The sequence below is a fragment of the Drosophila persimilis genome, unplaced genomic scaffold (genome assembly GCF_003286085.1).
Source record: "Drosophila persimilis strain 14011-0111.01,24,50 unplaced genomic scaffold, DperRS2 tig00000191-arrow-pilon, whole genome shotgun sequence".
NCBI lineage: Eukaryota > Metazoa > Arthropoda > Insecta > Diptera > Drosophilidae > Drosophila > Drosophila persimilis.
In genome coordinates this window covers 10,119,649-10,134,504 of record NW_020825298.1, presented here as the reverse complement: position 1 = coordinate 10,134,504, position 14,856 = coordinate 10,119,649, and the positions used below count along the sequence as shown (strand labels likewise).

Sequence of the window (14,856 nt, the reverse complement as noted above, 5' to 3'; positions counted from 1 at the left end):
CAGAATGCGGCGACCACACGAAAATAGCCAATATATACTCGTCCGAATAGAGTCCGAGAGGGGGGAGAAGCGGCCAGTGAAAGGTGAGAGAGGGCCAAGAATCTAGGCCATAGTCTACTTTCGAGCGATGATGTCAGGTTGGATGTGGGGACGGGACGGTTGAATGGTTCTCAAGATAATGATGATGCTGGCTGGGAGGGGGATCGTCTCTGGGTCAAGTTCGGTTGACATTTACATTCAGTTTTCCGCCACCCCCCCCAGCCCCTGCAAAGTTCAATGCTTTGCCAAGAGAAAAATCACATATTTTACACGATTTTTGTGTGTTAAATGCCGCCATCCGATTGCCAGAAAGCTGTCCCCCAAAAAAACAATTCTCGAATGAGTCATTCGCTAGGGAAAAAAAGAAAGCCACTGGGAGAAATTACGGGTGAAAAGACTTACCCTGCAGCTGCAATATCGTCATCTGATATTCGGCCAGCTTCTCGTCGACATAGTCCTGCGATTGATTCGCTATTATCTCGGCGGTCGATGGACCAAACTCCTCTTCGTCATCATAAATCACATAGGATCTAGGCTGCGGAGGCTCCAGCGGCACGCCGATAAAATCGATCTGGTCCTGAGCCAGTCCGTGTCCGTGTTGTCTCGGTTGTGGTGGTATCGGTGGTCCCAGTCCCTGCTGATGGAGCTGCTGCAGGTATTGGGGCGGAGGGGCCTGCTGTTGGTAGTGCGATTGCTGGGATTGATGGGACAGCGGTGTCTGTCGATTGCTGTATGTAAAGTCCGAGCTCGGCGTCTGGCACACAATCGGCGACGGTGTGGGCGACAGCTGGAACGAGCTGGTCGGATGCTGATGCTGATGCTGCTGCGATCCATACGAGTTCTGGTGCTGCAGCGGTGCCGGTCGAAAGGGACGCGGGGCAGGCGATGCCCCACCAGCACCTCCGCCGTAGTAGGGACTCGGCGGTGGCTGATAGGGGGCCGGCGATTGGTTATTTCCCGGCCACTGGGGCCTCGGATGGGGCATGTTGGTGCTGCCACGCTGTCCGCGCACCTGATTGAGCGGCGCCGGTGACATGGCATGGCCAAAGGGTCGCGGCCCGGCTATAATGGGCGGCGGACTCGGCGCCGTCGTCCACGGCGAGGGCGGACGATACAGAAAGGACGAGGGCGAGGGTGAGGCTGGATTGTGGGCGCGTGGATTCCAGCCACGTGGCCCGTTGCCATACGGCGGCGGTTGCTGCCCGGACATCTCTACACCGCAAACGTTTTCAGACGATTCGGGATTTTGTGGTTTCCTGATTTCTGGTATTAATTCGATATTTTCTGGTTTTGGCTTACTATTTCACAAAAGACTTTTGGCACAAGGTTGGGTTTTCGTTTTAAATTAACATATTACACTGCGGAAATAATAAATTTAAAACTGATTAAAATTATGGATTTAAACGATTTTTAGGTTTTGTGTTTATAGGTTTTAAAATTGTTCAAGTTTCGATGCATTTTCCACAGATTTTTTTAATACATGTTGAGTTTATCGGTTTAAAAGGTTTCGGTCATTTTTATTTAATTTTTTTTATTATTTAAATATTTTTTTAATTTAGAATATTTTTCAATTGGTTTCTAGCTATTTTTGTAATACACTTTTCGGAAATAATGTTTGTAGCACGGATTAAAACTATAGATTTAAACGGGCCCTAAATAGCATTAAAATCCGAAATTTTTTAAAGTTTTTTTTATAATTTTTCAAGAAATTTTTGCAGATTTTTCTATAAATTTCAAGGATATTTTTTTTTAGTTTTTAGTTTCGGAAAATATTTGTATATACCAATTCGTATATTTATAAGAAAAAAAAAAGATCTCCTTGCATAAACTGTGCAAAACCATAAATCATATCAAATTTTGTATTCGAAATTAATTTCATATTGTTTGATGATAGTGTTGAAATAAACACAAAATACTGTTTACCATTAATTTCAGAGTTTAAAGAGAAATTCATGAATATTTTTAAGGAATATATTTCGTTCAAGAACCATTAATCATGTTAAGAATCTTGTTTAATTTCCCAAAGAACTTAACACCTAATAACTTAAAAAACAAATTGCTTAAATACGGATTAAAATGTTTGATAGGTAGCTGCCTCTTTCCAAAGATTCTTGTAAAATTCTCATCTCAATATAAGAAAATATTCTGCTCATCAAAAACTGATCTGTAGACAATCATTAATCATCATTTGTTCATTAGCCCAACAATCACCTGAGTGTCCAACCCAATTATGTCAAGTGGGACAAAATACATACGTAAGAAAGAGAAACATAAATAAATCATGACCTATTCTTGAAAATTTGGTTTCGGGACTAATTTCACCAGAGACCTACACACACGAGTATACGGGTATACGGATATATGTATCTGCAAGACAGTTTCCAACGGAAGTGGTCTCAATATTTATACAATCTTTAAAAATGGCGCTGACGTTGGCGCTGCTTTCAAGTTTCCAAAGTGCCCATCCTCTTGGCTCGCGGAACATTCATTCCATATAGTTGTCACATATATTTTGGGGAAAATATATTTTAGTGGCAGATAATTTACAATGCATGAAAAACTTTAACATTGTGCCAGATATATGTACATATGTATGTGTCTATAGCTATGGCTATGGCAACGAATGAAAGAGAGAGCGTTTGGATTAGCTGCTGTCAAAATTGTTTGAAGGCCTTCTCCAAAAGTCTGTCTATAAGGATGATATATGGCTTGAGAGTGTGCGTGTGAGCTAATATCCATTAATAATACATAGATGCTGCAAACAAATTGAAATTTAGTTGAATTTTGGGCTATAATATATGCAAATAATTGTAGGTATTTCAAGTGAATGGAATTGAGGGCAAAATGTTTGTATTAATGGGTAATAGTTCTAGATACAGTGAATACTAGGCAGAACGAAGGAAGCTTGAGAAAATATAATAAAATAACACAAAAGAAACCCTTTTTTAGCGGGGGCTCCTCTTTTAGGGGTTTAACATTTTACATACACCTCCCTTGTGGCTTATAGCCTACTTCCACTGTAACAATTTCATCAAACAACAAATGATATTTCCAAAATAATTTTGCACAGTTTTTACCGCCTATACATGTGTATAATTCCGTCATCTGCTTTCAATATATCGTTTCCTTTATGGATTTTCCAGCAACAAAAATTGCACAGTGTAGGCGTTGATCAGTCGGCGGGCGTACCACTACCACTTAAAAAGCACACGTCCCTCATCGCACCAGCAAAAGAAAAACCAAAGGAAAACTCATGCAGACTTTTCACTTTTGCGGGGTGGCGGTGACGGCAGCAGCGGCGGCGGCGGCGGCGGTCGCTCTACGAATTATTCAAAAATAGAAATGAACTCAGTTCGTTAAACTTTTGCTCGAAAAATCATTCCGAGAAGATGCTGCCACACCACCGTTCCCGAGAGTGCAGCACGCGGTGTCTTCCACTTTTATTCTTGCGGGGCGGCCCCCACTTTTAATTGCCATCCGCTTTATGGGGTTTTTTTGTTTAATATCGCATCGTAAGGGTTATAAGTAGTTTCCCCAATTATCTGGCGGGCACGGCACAGGCACACATTCTTGAAACATTTTCCCCGAACCGGAAAAACGTGGAGGAACACGTTTTTCCTTTCACTTCAAACACACGAGCGAGCACTCTCGATTATGTAATCCATGGAAAATTAAGCATAAAACTTATGTTTCTCTAGAATTTCTATGCAATACGAATCACTCGATTGATCCACAAGGCACTTTGATGTAACACACCATAAATTTGATTCGATTTCGCGAACAATTCCAATTGAAATTTCTATATATTGCGCATATGTGGGTATATATAGTCGTGTATATATGTGTATATGCTTGGATGGCAGGTAAGAAGACTTTTTCTATGAAGAACTTTTTTAATATTGCTGAGGAAAAACCGAGAACAACACTCGACGAGCACGAAACACTAACTGAAACGATTACCCCAGTGCCAGGAGACAGGGCCGGGCCGCCGTGGCCGATCTTGGGGAAGATTTTCGAACAATTTTCGGGGGAAAACAGCAGACACAGAGATCGGCAACTGCGCACGACGCGGTGTCTGTCTGTGCTCTCTCCCTCTCGTAGAATTTTCAGCCGGCTCCTCCATTTCTGTTTATATTCCTGCATTCTAAACAGAACGTATGCGCGAGGCAAGTTTCAGATAAAGTAGCGGTACAAGGAAAATCAGCACAACTGGCAGCACGCACACATACACAGGCAATTTCATACAGCCGGCCTAAAACTGCCAGAAAAACGCCAAAATATACTTCTAAATAGCAAACGCATGCATCCCCTGCATGCATCTATGTTTTAAACAATACTTACACGTGCTTAGCTTTCTTTTTGTCCATTTTTTGTAAGTTTTAAATCGTGAAAACACACAATAAAGTCGCCATTTAAAAAAAATGCGCGAAAGCACTAAAAATGGTAGTCAGCGATGGGAGCGTCACAGCGTCAAAAAAGGGCTATCGCGTGAAAAAAAAAGTATGTGCATAAAACGTTAACAAATAGCAGAAAATAAGAGATAACCACTTCATAATATTATACATTACACCTCAAAATACCTAAAACCACTTGTTTGTATTGTACATCCAATTAACAAAATATTTCCCGCCGGCCGGCAGGTCAGCATTAAATTAACCGTTGGAATTAGAGGTGGGGTAGCATCGATATGTACATCGATATGTTCAGGCTGTGCTGTTAAGCGCAAAGTCTTAACAGCACATAATGTTCTGTCAACAGCACTACAAAATCAGCTGTTTCTGCTATATCAAAATATAAATTGTCTGAACAAATTTTTTGGAAAAATGGCCAGCAAGCAATTGGTAAACAATTTGGCCAAAGTTGGACGCTGTGGCCAGAACTGGCTGGCTCCATTGACCGCTGTACGCAACAACAGCTCCCGCAGCGACATCGACAAAGTCACGCACACGGGACAAGTGAGTAGAAAATGTTGCCGTCCTGCGATTACGCAAACATTTTTGATTTTATATCCAAAAATTATGCTCGTTTAGGTCTTTGACAAGGATGACTACCGCAATGTGCGATTCGTGAATGCCAAGCGTTATGTGAACGAGAACTGGGGCATCAAAATGATTGACGAGGTGCCACCAATCGAAAGCACCGAGCGTGTGGTATTCTGCGATGGCGGCGATGGCCCCCTGGGACATCCCAAAGTGTACATCAATCTGGTAAGACATATTCTATTGAAAATCTGCGGATCTTAAACAATCTTTGGTTATAGGACGCTCCCGGCTCTCACACTTGCGGCTACTGCGGCCTGCGTTTCGTGAAGAAGGATGACCATCATCACTAGGAACTACTACCATCTTGAGAGGCCTGGGTCTGCCCATCCAATTGCTTTAGTTTAAATTTCAAACTGAATAAAATTATACCACAAACTGGCTTTGGCTGTGACTATGAGAAACGGAAAACTTTTGGAGTGCACAGGATTTTCCAGATTGAAGATATAATGCCATTGCTTGATTCAGGAGTGATTTCTTGTGTTTGTGGTCCAGATTGTGGTCTAACCTTCACGAAAGAAGCAGTCAGGGAAGTAGGGGAGTACCTTTGGTACCTTTTCGACTAAATTCTGTATAAATGAAGACAAGAAAAAGCCAACGTTGGTAACTGCTGTGTGCTTGGGACAGTTCGGAATGTCTCAAGTGGAAAGGGCTCCTCCCTGACTACAGTTGATGAAACTTACACCCGAAACAGGGCATGGCAGGGATCCTAGTAATCCTATTTTTGACTATGATAAATTTAAGACCTGTTTCCCATTATTATTGCCCAATACTTCGTTCTGGATGGATTTGTTGGCAGGAAATCATTCTGGAAACTCAACAAACATACAACAGTCAGTACAAAAGGACTCTCAAGCTTATAGTTACTTAAAACACTTCCCAAAAGCACCAAATAAATCCATTATATTGCACAACACTTTATTTGCATGTATTTTGAATGATTTCTAATGCGTGCATGCATTATAGCCATTTGAAAGATTAGATTTCATTAAACTCAACTTAAACGTTACAGATTAGTACAACTAATAAATAAACAAATTATAGGTAGTATAATCCAGAGTTAAATTGAATAAACTGTGAGTTGAACTCTCGAAACTGGCGCTGCAGTTTTTGTAGATCAAATCACCGGGTGATTGGTGGGGGTGGGGGGGGGGGGCTGTGTGTCTTTCTATATATAATTTTTATGTATAACTAGTAAATCAATTAAATTATATATCAATGATAGATTGTGTGTAAATCGTTTGCCTGGTAAGCGGTAATACATATGTTGTATAGTTGTTTGGTTCTTTCAGAATGCCTTTTTGTTGCATACTACGGGCACCTTAGATGCTGCTTGCTGCTGGACACTCGCTCCATTGAGACACAGATAGTACCACGAAGAACTAATACAATAAAAAATTGCCGCAATTTGGCGATGATTTGGCCAGCGTACTTTTGTTTCTCTTTTTTTTTTTTGGGCGACTGAAGCCCGCTGACCGAACCGGGCCTCAGTCTGGCTGGACTTGTCAAACTGAAAATCACGTTCACACCGTTCAACACGAGCCTGCACCTGCACCCGCTCCTGCTCCTGCTCCTGCTACTCTCCCATCGAGAGCTGCTGCTCCACTGCACTGCATTCCTTCTCTCAGCCGCGTGTGGGGGTGCAAACTCCCCCTGCCAGCCCAGGGAACGTTCTGTTCTGGGAACTGAAAGTGTGTGTGTGGAGCGCATTGGGGGTGCGCATGCTCACAATACACAACGACGCTGTGCGGTCGCTGCTTAATAAAATCATGGTCAATAATCGTCGTCATCTGTTGTCTCAACTGAGTTTCATCTAAAACACCAAACACTAAGGAGAATGTAAACTAAAATATAGTAGGTTCTAATTTGGATGTTGTGTGGATGTGGTGGGACTATGTTGCCGACGAATCGCTTTAGCTTATCTGCATACTGTTGTTGCTGTTGCTGCTGCTGCTGCTGACGCTGCTGATGCTGGTGCTGGCGTTGCAGCAGAGATCGCTTGTCTTGATTGGGGCAATAGCTGTTCACCACTGGTCACCAGAGGTTCCGTGGCATGGCGTAGCCTTCTTTTGTCACAAACAGGTTGCGATCGGCATACGCCACATGCTGCTCGCCCAGAGAGCCCATCTGCGGCTTGGCCTTGGCAGCCTTGCCATCGTGGGTGACCACCGTCTCCGTGCGACCATCTTTCATGCGAGTCACCGTGGTGGTCTTGTGCCCAGTCGCATCCTGGGCCACCTTGGTGGTCTCATAGCTGCCATCCGGCTTGCGCACCGTCTGGGTCATCACGCTCTGGCTAAACATTTTCGGACCCTATGAGAAAATATAATTATTAGTTATTTGAACCTTTAAATTCTGTTTCTTGTGGTTCCCACCTGATAGTTTCCATCGAATACCCCGCCGAATGGCGTCATTCCACTGCGCGGCAACATAGGCGTCATCGGAGTCATGATCTCCGGCTTCATCCCGATGTATGGACGGGATGGACGAGCCTGTGGCACCTCTTCGCCATCGGCTGTGATGGTGCCATGTATGCGACCCATGATGATCTCCTCATCCGTCAGCTTAGCCTTCTTCAGGCTCTTTATAAGGCGACTCTGATTGGAGGGCAAAATGTTGCCAACGGCTTCTTCGGCCGGCTCCTGTCCCTTCTTCGGATTCAGACGTTGAATGAGCGACTGCATCTGATCGGCGTAGATCCTGAAAAACCCAAAAAACATATAGTTTCGATTGAATTTGGCTGGCATGGGCTGTCTGCCCGACTTACTCGCCATCCAAATCCGTGTCCAGAGATTGATCATGCTGCCGAGCAAATCTCTTGAGAATCGAGCTTTCAAATCCGGGCTTCAAGACATCATCTGCGAAACAAATGGGGACAAATGTTCGATTAATCATAGATCACAAGATACAACGACTTGGTGTTTCTTACAGAAATCATCATTATCATCATGCTCTTGATCTTCGTTATCGATCGATTCGAGGAGACGCTGCATCTGCCGCTCAAAGTGCTTCTGCATCTCCAGTGGACTGGTGAACACTTGGAATGCGAACTTGCGATCATCGTCGAAGAGCTCATCGTCCGTTTCGGCCTCCTCGAACCACTGCGGCTTCCGGAACTCATCCTTGTTCGATGCGGATATATCGGCACCCCTGCAAATTCCGGATACACATACATTAGAATTTGTGTCCACCCCCCCCGGGCAATCCATTCGTTTTGAACCCCAGTACGCAGCCTCCGCAAATCATGCACACACACACACACTCACACATCTGCCTCTGCATATGTGTGTGTGTGTGTTTGTGTGGGTGTATATATCCTGGTGAAAATGTATCTATCATGGCAGGTGCCTGGTTATCGATCCAATTGAAAATGCCGCAGTCGGCGTAAGGTTTTGTTCCTCTTATTTTTAAACATTCACTTGTCTGCCGCCAAAGTGGCGGCTGGCTTGCATAATCTATAGCTATTAATCACATGTACTCAACACTCACTCCTGCTTCTTTTCCTCCTGCGATTTGAACATTTTCTTGAGTATATCCATTTCTAGTTGGTTCTTCTTCGCTGGTAAATTGATAGAACAAAAACGCAAGTGTCCTTGACAGAGTTCAAAGCAAACAGTTTAAAGAAAACTAAAAGAACCAAAACGACCCGAATGCCACAATTGCAGAAAATGTCGCTTAATTGTTCAATTAATTGTTTAATGTTTATCTAGGAATATTTTTTGCAAGAAATTTTTACACGACACCGAACTCCCGAATAAACAGCTGATCCATGGTAGAATTATTCTAAGGTACGGCGAGAGCGTTCTTCGATGGCCAAACTTGTTTCCAGCCCTGGCTATTGGCAGTCCAGTCGGGTTTAACTGAAATAACTCAAGGAGCTCGCTCCAAATATCCAAATTAATATTTTTTTATATACAGATCACGTTTTTGAACTCTCGTTCACCAAGGAGCTTAACAGTATTCTTGAATGCCGCTAATACCGCTCGCTCACCTTTATAATAATTCTACCCTGATCGTTTTGTTTAATCGAAATGCAAGTTGTTTGGCGCGCAAATTTGAACTGCACTTTTATCACCGCTAACGCAAAAACTTACTTCTTAAATTTTGATTATAGTTTGTATATTGTTTTCAAAGTGCTACATGTTAAGTTTATAAGATAATATTTTGATGTTTTTTTCTAATGTAACCAGATCTATACGAGAATACATACTTATTTATAGCTGGTTCATCAAATGATTGGGGGGCAAGTCTTTTGTGAGAACAGCTTGTTCCTTTTGTTTGGTGGATATTTCCAAATTAAAGACAAATATTGCTTATCATATAGCAGAGGTTATAAGCATTAAACTAAAGAACTTTCCCAAGATGCAAAACTTTCTTTCGATGGCTTAAAAATTGTAATAGGAACATCTATGGTTGTTTGCAGAGTAGAATTTTTAGCATATAAAGGATATATAAACGTTGGCGCAGCAAAACTGCATAGTCTGGATGCATTTTGGAATTGTCCCATAATATTCTCGAGTCTAGCTTAAAGATACCACACACAAACACGTATGTATCTGCGGCCAGAGCTTAAAGGTTTCCGCATTTCGAGTTCTGTTGGGGGCGGCCATTTCCTGGTCTCGTAGTCGCATTCGAAGATCTTATCTGTTGTTGCTTATCGGGCTTTTGTGTGTGGGCCGTCTTCTTCGCTGTTGTTTTTGACTACGAATCGAGTGATAAGTGACTGATGAGTGACCGTGCGAATTGGCACACACCACACACGAGTGCGAACGAAAGTGTAGACGAAAAAAAAGCACTGGGAATGATCTAGGTCTGTGTTTATCACGTTCAAACAAATAGTTGATGGGGTCTGTCTGGATGGGCCCTAGTGTCTGTGGCTTGACGAAATGTCGCTGACTCCGCTGCCTTATCAGTGGCTAATCCACAAATGGGTGGGGCTTATCGGAGGGCTGTGGCGGTATATAGCCATGACCGATAAAAATAATGGGCGCCGTGACAGCCTCGATAAACAAAAGCCTTTGTTATTTATAATTTTAATTATTAAAATGCGGAGCAGATATATGTATGTATGTATAGAATAGAGATGTGGGCTTGAAATTCGGCAACGTGACCACGAAAGCACTTAATACACGATAATTTAAATACACAATACACAAAACTAAAAATATGAATCTCAATGGGGAGGGGGATGAATCCTGGTAGGGATGGCGATGGCGATGGCTCTGCCTTAGATTTGATTTGATTAAACAATAACAATAGTTTCCAAAATTAAACAATGGCTCTCACAAGGATCCCAACAACAACAGCAGCATAACAAGGAGGCAAAGGCGCTCGACTAGCTGATCGCCTCGTATTTGCAGATGACGGCAAACATCTCGTCGCCACCCAGATACTTGGCCAGCCACCGATTCTTGATCACGGCCAGCTTCAGGGTCTCGCAGCTGAAGTGGGCATTGAGGTTCGTGTGTAGGGCCCGTCCCATGCCCTCGATCACGAGCAGATCAGTCTCATTGGCAGCTATGGCGTCGCACAGATCCCGCGGAAGGGTTCGCATATCCAAGCAGGGTCCCGACTGTCCATTGGCATAGACAAGCAGGCGGGCAGAGGACCAGGCCGACGATAGGACAGCACACTCGCCGGCACACTCATCGAGCAGCGCGCTCAGTTCCCGACTGGTCACATCGTTCAGCGAGGGTTCACTGTTGGCGCACAGCAGCACCTTGGTTCCACGCCTCAGCAGCTCCCGGACGAAGGGCAGTATGCCGAGCACCACATCCACGCCGCTATTATCCACAAATACCACAGCGCACTTGTGCGGCTGCTGGTCGCTGCTGATTCGCAGGCGCTTTAGCCAATTGTCCAGATTATCCAGCAGCCAGGGCCGCTTCTCTATCCTGTCCAGAGCCGAGTGGAGGCCAAAGCTGCTGTCCTGTTCCAGTATGTTGGATATGGCCTGGGCGCCCCAGTCGAACATGTTGCCCGCAAGGACTCCCCGCACGAGCTCCGTCCATTTGTCATCCGGATTCTGAATGGCATCAATCTCCTCTAGCCGCAGCTTGAGCCGCGCCTTCGCCGAGGCATTCTCCAGCTGCTTTTGACTTCGCCACGGATCCGTGAAGCCAAAGCGCCTCAGCATCGTTTCGTTCAGCTTGAGCAGCTCGCTGGTGCCCAGGATCACTCTGCCACTGTTGTTGGCTATATTGCTTTGATAGTCGTCCAATTGCTGGAGATAGGCTGTCTTGAACTGCTCCGCTCGCTCCTCGGCCGTCGAGTCCTCCGCTTGCGATTTGGCCGCTTGCTTGGCAAATTTGATAACCATATCGCGAAAGCAAGGAAACCAGTAGGCGGCCGCTTTGGCGTCTGTATTGAGGTCCAGGGTATCTGGATGATAGCTGGCCGCATCTGGCAGCAGGACGCAGCTGTGCATGGCTTCACTGGTCGACACTTTTCGCTGCTGCTGGGCAAATGTTGGTGTGCTCAGGTGCGTAAGACGCCTGAAAATTAGCAAAATTTTAGCCGCAATTGTGTTGTTTTTTTTGTGACGTGCGCACTATTTATTAATGCGCAGACAGAGTGACCATATATCTGGCGTTATTCTCCCCGACAGAACGAGACAGCAACAGATTACAGCAAGAAAATGAAACTTTCATATTTCACCTAATCTTTGAAAAATATTTCAATTTATATGTACCATTTTTCCGGCAATTGACGATTATAAGCTCTCCCAAACCCCAATTTAATTGAATTCGAGCTCAATAACGCGTTAGTGCCGTCAGTCAGCTGTAAGCGCAGCCAACTTCACCCCCGACTGCACCACTCACGGCTCTTTCCGGTTGGGATTTTTGACAAATCAACAACACAACAGAAAAATGGTACGAAAAAAATTTAAATAAATACGCGTAATCCTCAATGGAAATGATACAAATGGACAATATATGACCTAAACGTGTTATTTACTGTCAGCTGGCAGTGGGATTTAGTGGCTGAGAGTGTTGAAAGTGCATTTAATTTGTGTAATCATGTAAACTAATTTGTATTATTTTCTATATGTACGAATAGGCCAAGCGCACCAAGAAGGTTGGAATCGTAGGTAAATATGGTACCCGTTATGGTGCCTCCCTGCGTAAGATGGTCAAGAAGATGGAAATCACCCAGCACAGCAAATACACTTGCTCGTTCTGCGGAAAGGTAAGAGATCCACGCAGATTACATTCCTCCCTCATATGACTAATGTTGTGCTCTTTTGTAGGATTCCATGAAGCGCGCTGTTGTCGGCATCTGGTCCTGCAAACGCTGCAAGCGTACCGTTGCCGGTGGTGCCTGGGTGTACTCTACAACCGCTGCCGCGTCCGTGCGCTCCGCTGTCCGTCGTCTGCGTGAGACCAAGGAACAGTAAAAACATTGCTTTAATGCTCCATTGCTTATGCTAGTTCCAGTAGTTAACCCTGGAAGGATAATCCTTTTAGGGCTAATCGACAACGCGATTTTCTTGTGGTTTGCGCCGCGCCGGTCAAGTGAAAAATAATAAAAATTGTTTTTACTTTTATCAGTAAGAAAAATGAAGTGATGTTTTGTCTGTTTTTTAACTGGAATTTCCGCCCCATGGCCCCCACCATAGTGTGCATTTGGAAGTGTATTATATTTAGCTGTAGACCTTTTCAGTGTTCTTGGATTGGAAAAAGTGCTTCTGGAAGTGGATTATGTTCTATGGCAGAGGTATTTTAAGTTATCTTGGATGATGAAAAGCTATGTATGGAATGTATGCAGCTATCATGCTTTATGGTTTCAATGGAAAGGTTCAGTTGTCTTCATCATCAATTACACTCAGCCGACAGTAGATACTGGTAGTCTTTGAGAGTAAGAGCAAGTTTATCTGCCACGGCTCCCGTCCCAATATGCATCTCAATTGGTTCAATAGCTAATCCTGAGCCGATGTCTTTATCGGATATCTGCCATAGTCACAGGAATGTTACACTTTCAAGAGCACTGTTTGGATGATTTTGATATGAATGGTATTCTTCAAGAGCATCTATAAGGTGGGAAATCAACTAAAGGGCTGTCGAAAAACTAATATGGTCCAGAGCTCATGAAATTCGAATACAATCACACAAATGGGCAATGAAACTTAAACTCAGAAAGATAAGGGAATGGAGGCACTGAAATCGAACTAATATCAAAGATTATACAATTCCAAGATGTTGCATGAAGGACCAAATAGCTGTTCTATGACGGGGTTTTCATTACGCCCCATAGCCAGAGGGCGTGCGTGTGGTTTCAATCCTCAAAAATTTAAATGGAATTTTCAATATCTTCGTAGTGTAGTCTTTAATATCTACCATATTCGCGATGGTAGAAAGAGTTTAAAAAGGAGAAAATTCCATTCGCTAACAGGAACAGCAGCAATCGATATAGTTCTACGATAAAAGAGGTTTCAAATAATTACAGGGCTGCGCCAAAAATAAATATCTGTGAATAAATAAATAAATAAATATCTAGAAAGATCAACGCTCATCCACATACATATATATATTATTATTATTATTATTATTATGCATTAACAATGCAGGTTCCTTTATAAAATTCAAACCAACAAAAGAATAAATTCAACGGCTTGTGGACTACCAAAATATCCTCTGAATATAAGTAAATAAGACTCTCTTGTATTTATGGATTTTCTCTTAAATTTGTCATCATTTTTTTTATTTATAAAATTTAAAAAGTCTCTAAACAAACAAAAAATGTAATATTTAAAGGAAATTTCATAAAAATATTGGCTTACATTTCAGTTTTATGATTATCATTATCATTCCTATTAGGTTTTTCGATTTGTGTGTGGTTTTGAGAGATGTTACAATTGAGAAATGATTTGGCTAAACATATAATTCAACAATTAAAACATATAGGCAGCTCTATTGTTGCATAATATGCCATATATGATGGTTATAGATATATGGATACTAATAGGTTCTTGGTGGAAGGAGGGGTGTTTTCGACCTGCCTGTGTCTTGTGTTTCATAATTGGATTTGTTTTCCTGTTTGCTATGTTAAATGTTAAAAATTAAAATTGCACCGTCACCAGTTAAAAATAGTTACTATTTTCATTCATCATATGTATATATCGTTTCCTATAGCTATGGTCTCTGTTGATTTTGTTTAAAAATAAATTTAGCTAAAAAGTTTTACTTGGCCTGTGTCTGTGTCTCGTCCCAAGGGTTCTGTTCTGTGGAATTTCCGTATACAAACATCTTTTTCATTGGAATACTTTTTTTTAAATATTTACACAATAGCTGACAGATTTCATTCATTGAGCAATTTTATGTTTTCTTGTTTTGTTTAGTTGAGAGCTATTGCTGATGGGTGTGGCCAAACTTTGGACTAAATCTAAATGTAATTTAGAACCTAGAGTCGAACTTAGAACTAAATGCAATTTATAGTACAGTTTTTGCTTGCTTCGCATATACGCATATACATACTATATAAATATTTTATTTAAATGTATATTTTTAATAGCTACTTTAATTTTATGTACAAATTTTCTTCTTATTTACTTTTCTTGTGGTTTATTTCTCATCTGAATTTTGTCATTTATAAATATTTGATTTTTTTACACTGTATTTATGATATGCGTGCAATTTTTAAGAGATTTTCTTTTTAGTTTTGTTTTGCCATTTCTTGTATAATGATTATGGGGGTTAAGAAGCATTTTTCTTGTATGATATGAAGAGCGCATCGTTTTGGTACAAAGCAACAGATTTTTCCTTTGATATACATATAATAT

The 14,856-nt window shown here is 42.3% G+C and overlaps 5 protein-coding genes across 5 annotated transcripts; 2 read left to right on the top strand and 3 right to left on the bottom strand.

Annotated features, from left to right (window-relative positions):
* Positions 1-323: 323 nt before the first annotated feature.
* Positions 324-1,249, bottom strand: LOC113565650 (leucine-rich repeat extensin-like protein 3). Its single transcript, XM_026988295.1, has 3 exons — positions 1,052-1,249; positions 442-859; positions 324-352 (listed from the first exon to the last, which is right to left on the bottom strand). The coding sequence occupies exons 1-3, from the start codon at positions 1,247-1,249 to the stop codon at positions 324-326; spliced, it is 645 nt and encodes a 214-aa protein (XP_026844096.1).
* A 3,584-nt stretch (positions 1,250-4,833) lies between these two features.
* On the top strand, positions 4,834-5,478 carry LOC6589829 (NADH dehydrogenase [ubiquinone] iron-sulfur protein 6, mitochondrial). Its single transcript, XM_002014672.2, has 3 exons — positions 4,834-4,994; positions 5,070-5,246; positions 5,300-5,478. The coding sequence occupies exons 1-3, from the start codon at positions 4,863-4,865 to the stop codon at positions 5,369-5,371; spliced, it is 381 nt and encodes a 126-aa protein (XP_002014708.1). The 5' UTR covers positions 4,834-4,862; the 3' UTR covers positions 5,372-5,478.
* Positions 5,479-6,864: 1,386 nt separating this feature from the next.
* Positions 6,865-8,617, bottom strand: LOC6589830. Its single transcript, XM_002014673.2, has 5 exons — positions 8,568-8,617; positions 8,008-8,228; positions 7,846-7,936; positions 7,454-7,778; positions 6,865-7,391 (listed from the first exon to the last, which is right to left on the bottom strand). Exons 1-5 carry the CDS (start codon positions 8,615-8,617, stop codon positions 7,113-7,115), a joined length of 966 nt encoding a protein of 321 aa, XP_002014709.1. The 3' UTR covers positions 6,865-7,112.
* Positions 8,618-10,124: 1,507 nt separating this feature from the next.
* Positions 10,125-11,864, bottom strand: LOC113565744 (pantothenate kinase 4). The gene is made up of 2 exons (XM_026988781.1): positions 11,770-11,864; positions 10,125-11,572 (listed from the first exon to the last, which is right to left on the bottom strand). Exon 2 carries the CDS (start codon positions 11,503-11,505, stop codon positions 10,414-10,416), a length of 1,092 nt encoding a protein of 363 aa, XP_026844582.1. The 5' UTR covers positions 11,506-11,572; positions 11,770-11,864; the 3' UTR covers positions 10,125-10,413.
* A 67-nt stretch (positions 11,865-11,931) lies between these two features.
* On the top strand, positions 11,932-12,641 carry LOC6589851 (60S ribosomal protein L37a). Its single transcript, XM_002014675.2, has 3 exons — positions 11,932-11,950; positions 12,138-12,266; positions 12,328-12,641. Exons 1-3 carry the CDS (start codon positions 11,948-11,950, stop codon positions 12,472-12,474), a joined length of 279 nt encoding a protein of 92 aa, XP_002014711.1. The 5' UTR covers positions 11,932-11,947; the 3' UTR covers positions 12,475-12,641.
* Positions 12,642-14,856: the final 2,215 nt, after the last annotated feature.

Bases quoted from the DNA above. Each gene is read 5' to 3' on its own strand.
- LOC113565650 (XM_026988295.1), bottom strand. From the start codon at position 1,249: ATGTCCGGGCAGCAACCGCCGCCGTATGGCAACGGGCCACGTGGCTGG. The intron at 860-1,051 runs GTGCGCGGACAG...GGATCGCAGCAG, and splicing joins CACCGGCGCCGCTCAATCAG to CATCAGCATCAGCATCCGAC. The intron at 353-441 runs GTAAGTCTTTTC...TTTGGGGGACAG, and splicing joins GACGATATTGCAGCTGCAGG to CTTTCTGGCAATCGGATGGC.
- LOC6589829 (XM_002014672.2), top strand. From the start codon at position 4,863: ATGGCCAGCAAGCAATTGGTAAACAATTTGGCCAAAGTTGGACGCTGT. The intron at 4,995-5,069 runs GTGAGTAGAAAA...ATGCTCGTTTAG, and splicing joins AAGTCACGCACACGGGACAA to GTCTTTGACAAGGATGACTA. The intron at 5,247-5,299 runs GTAAGACATATT...CTTTGGTTATAG, and splicing joins CCAAAGTGTACATCAATCTG to GACGCTCCCGGCTCTCACAC.
- LOC113565744 (XM_026988781.1), bottom strand. From the start codon at position 11,505: ATGCACAGCTGCGTCCTGCTGCCAGATGCGGCCAGCTATCATCCAGAT.
- LOC6589851 (XM_002014675.2), top strand. The intron at 12,267-12,327 runs GTAAGAGATCCA...GCTCTTTTGTAG, and splicing joins CTTGCTCGTTCTGCGGAAAG to GATTCCATGAAGCGCGCTGT.
- LOC6589830 (XM_002014673.2), bottom strand. From the start codon at position 8,617: ATGGATATACTCAAGAAAATGTTCAAATCGCAGGAGGAAAAGAAGCAG. The intron at 8,229-8,567 runs GTGAGTGTTGAG...CGGAATTTGCAG, and splicing joins CAGGAGGAAAAGAAGCAGGA to GGGTGCCGATATATCCGCAT. The intron at 7,937-8,007 runs GTAAGAAACACC...TTTGTTTCGCAG, and splicing joins TGATGATAATGATGATTTCT to ATGATGTCTTGAAGCCCGGA.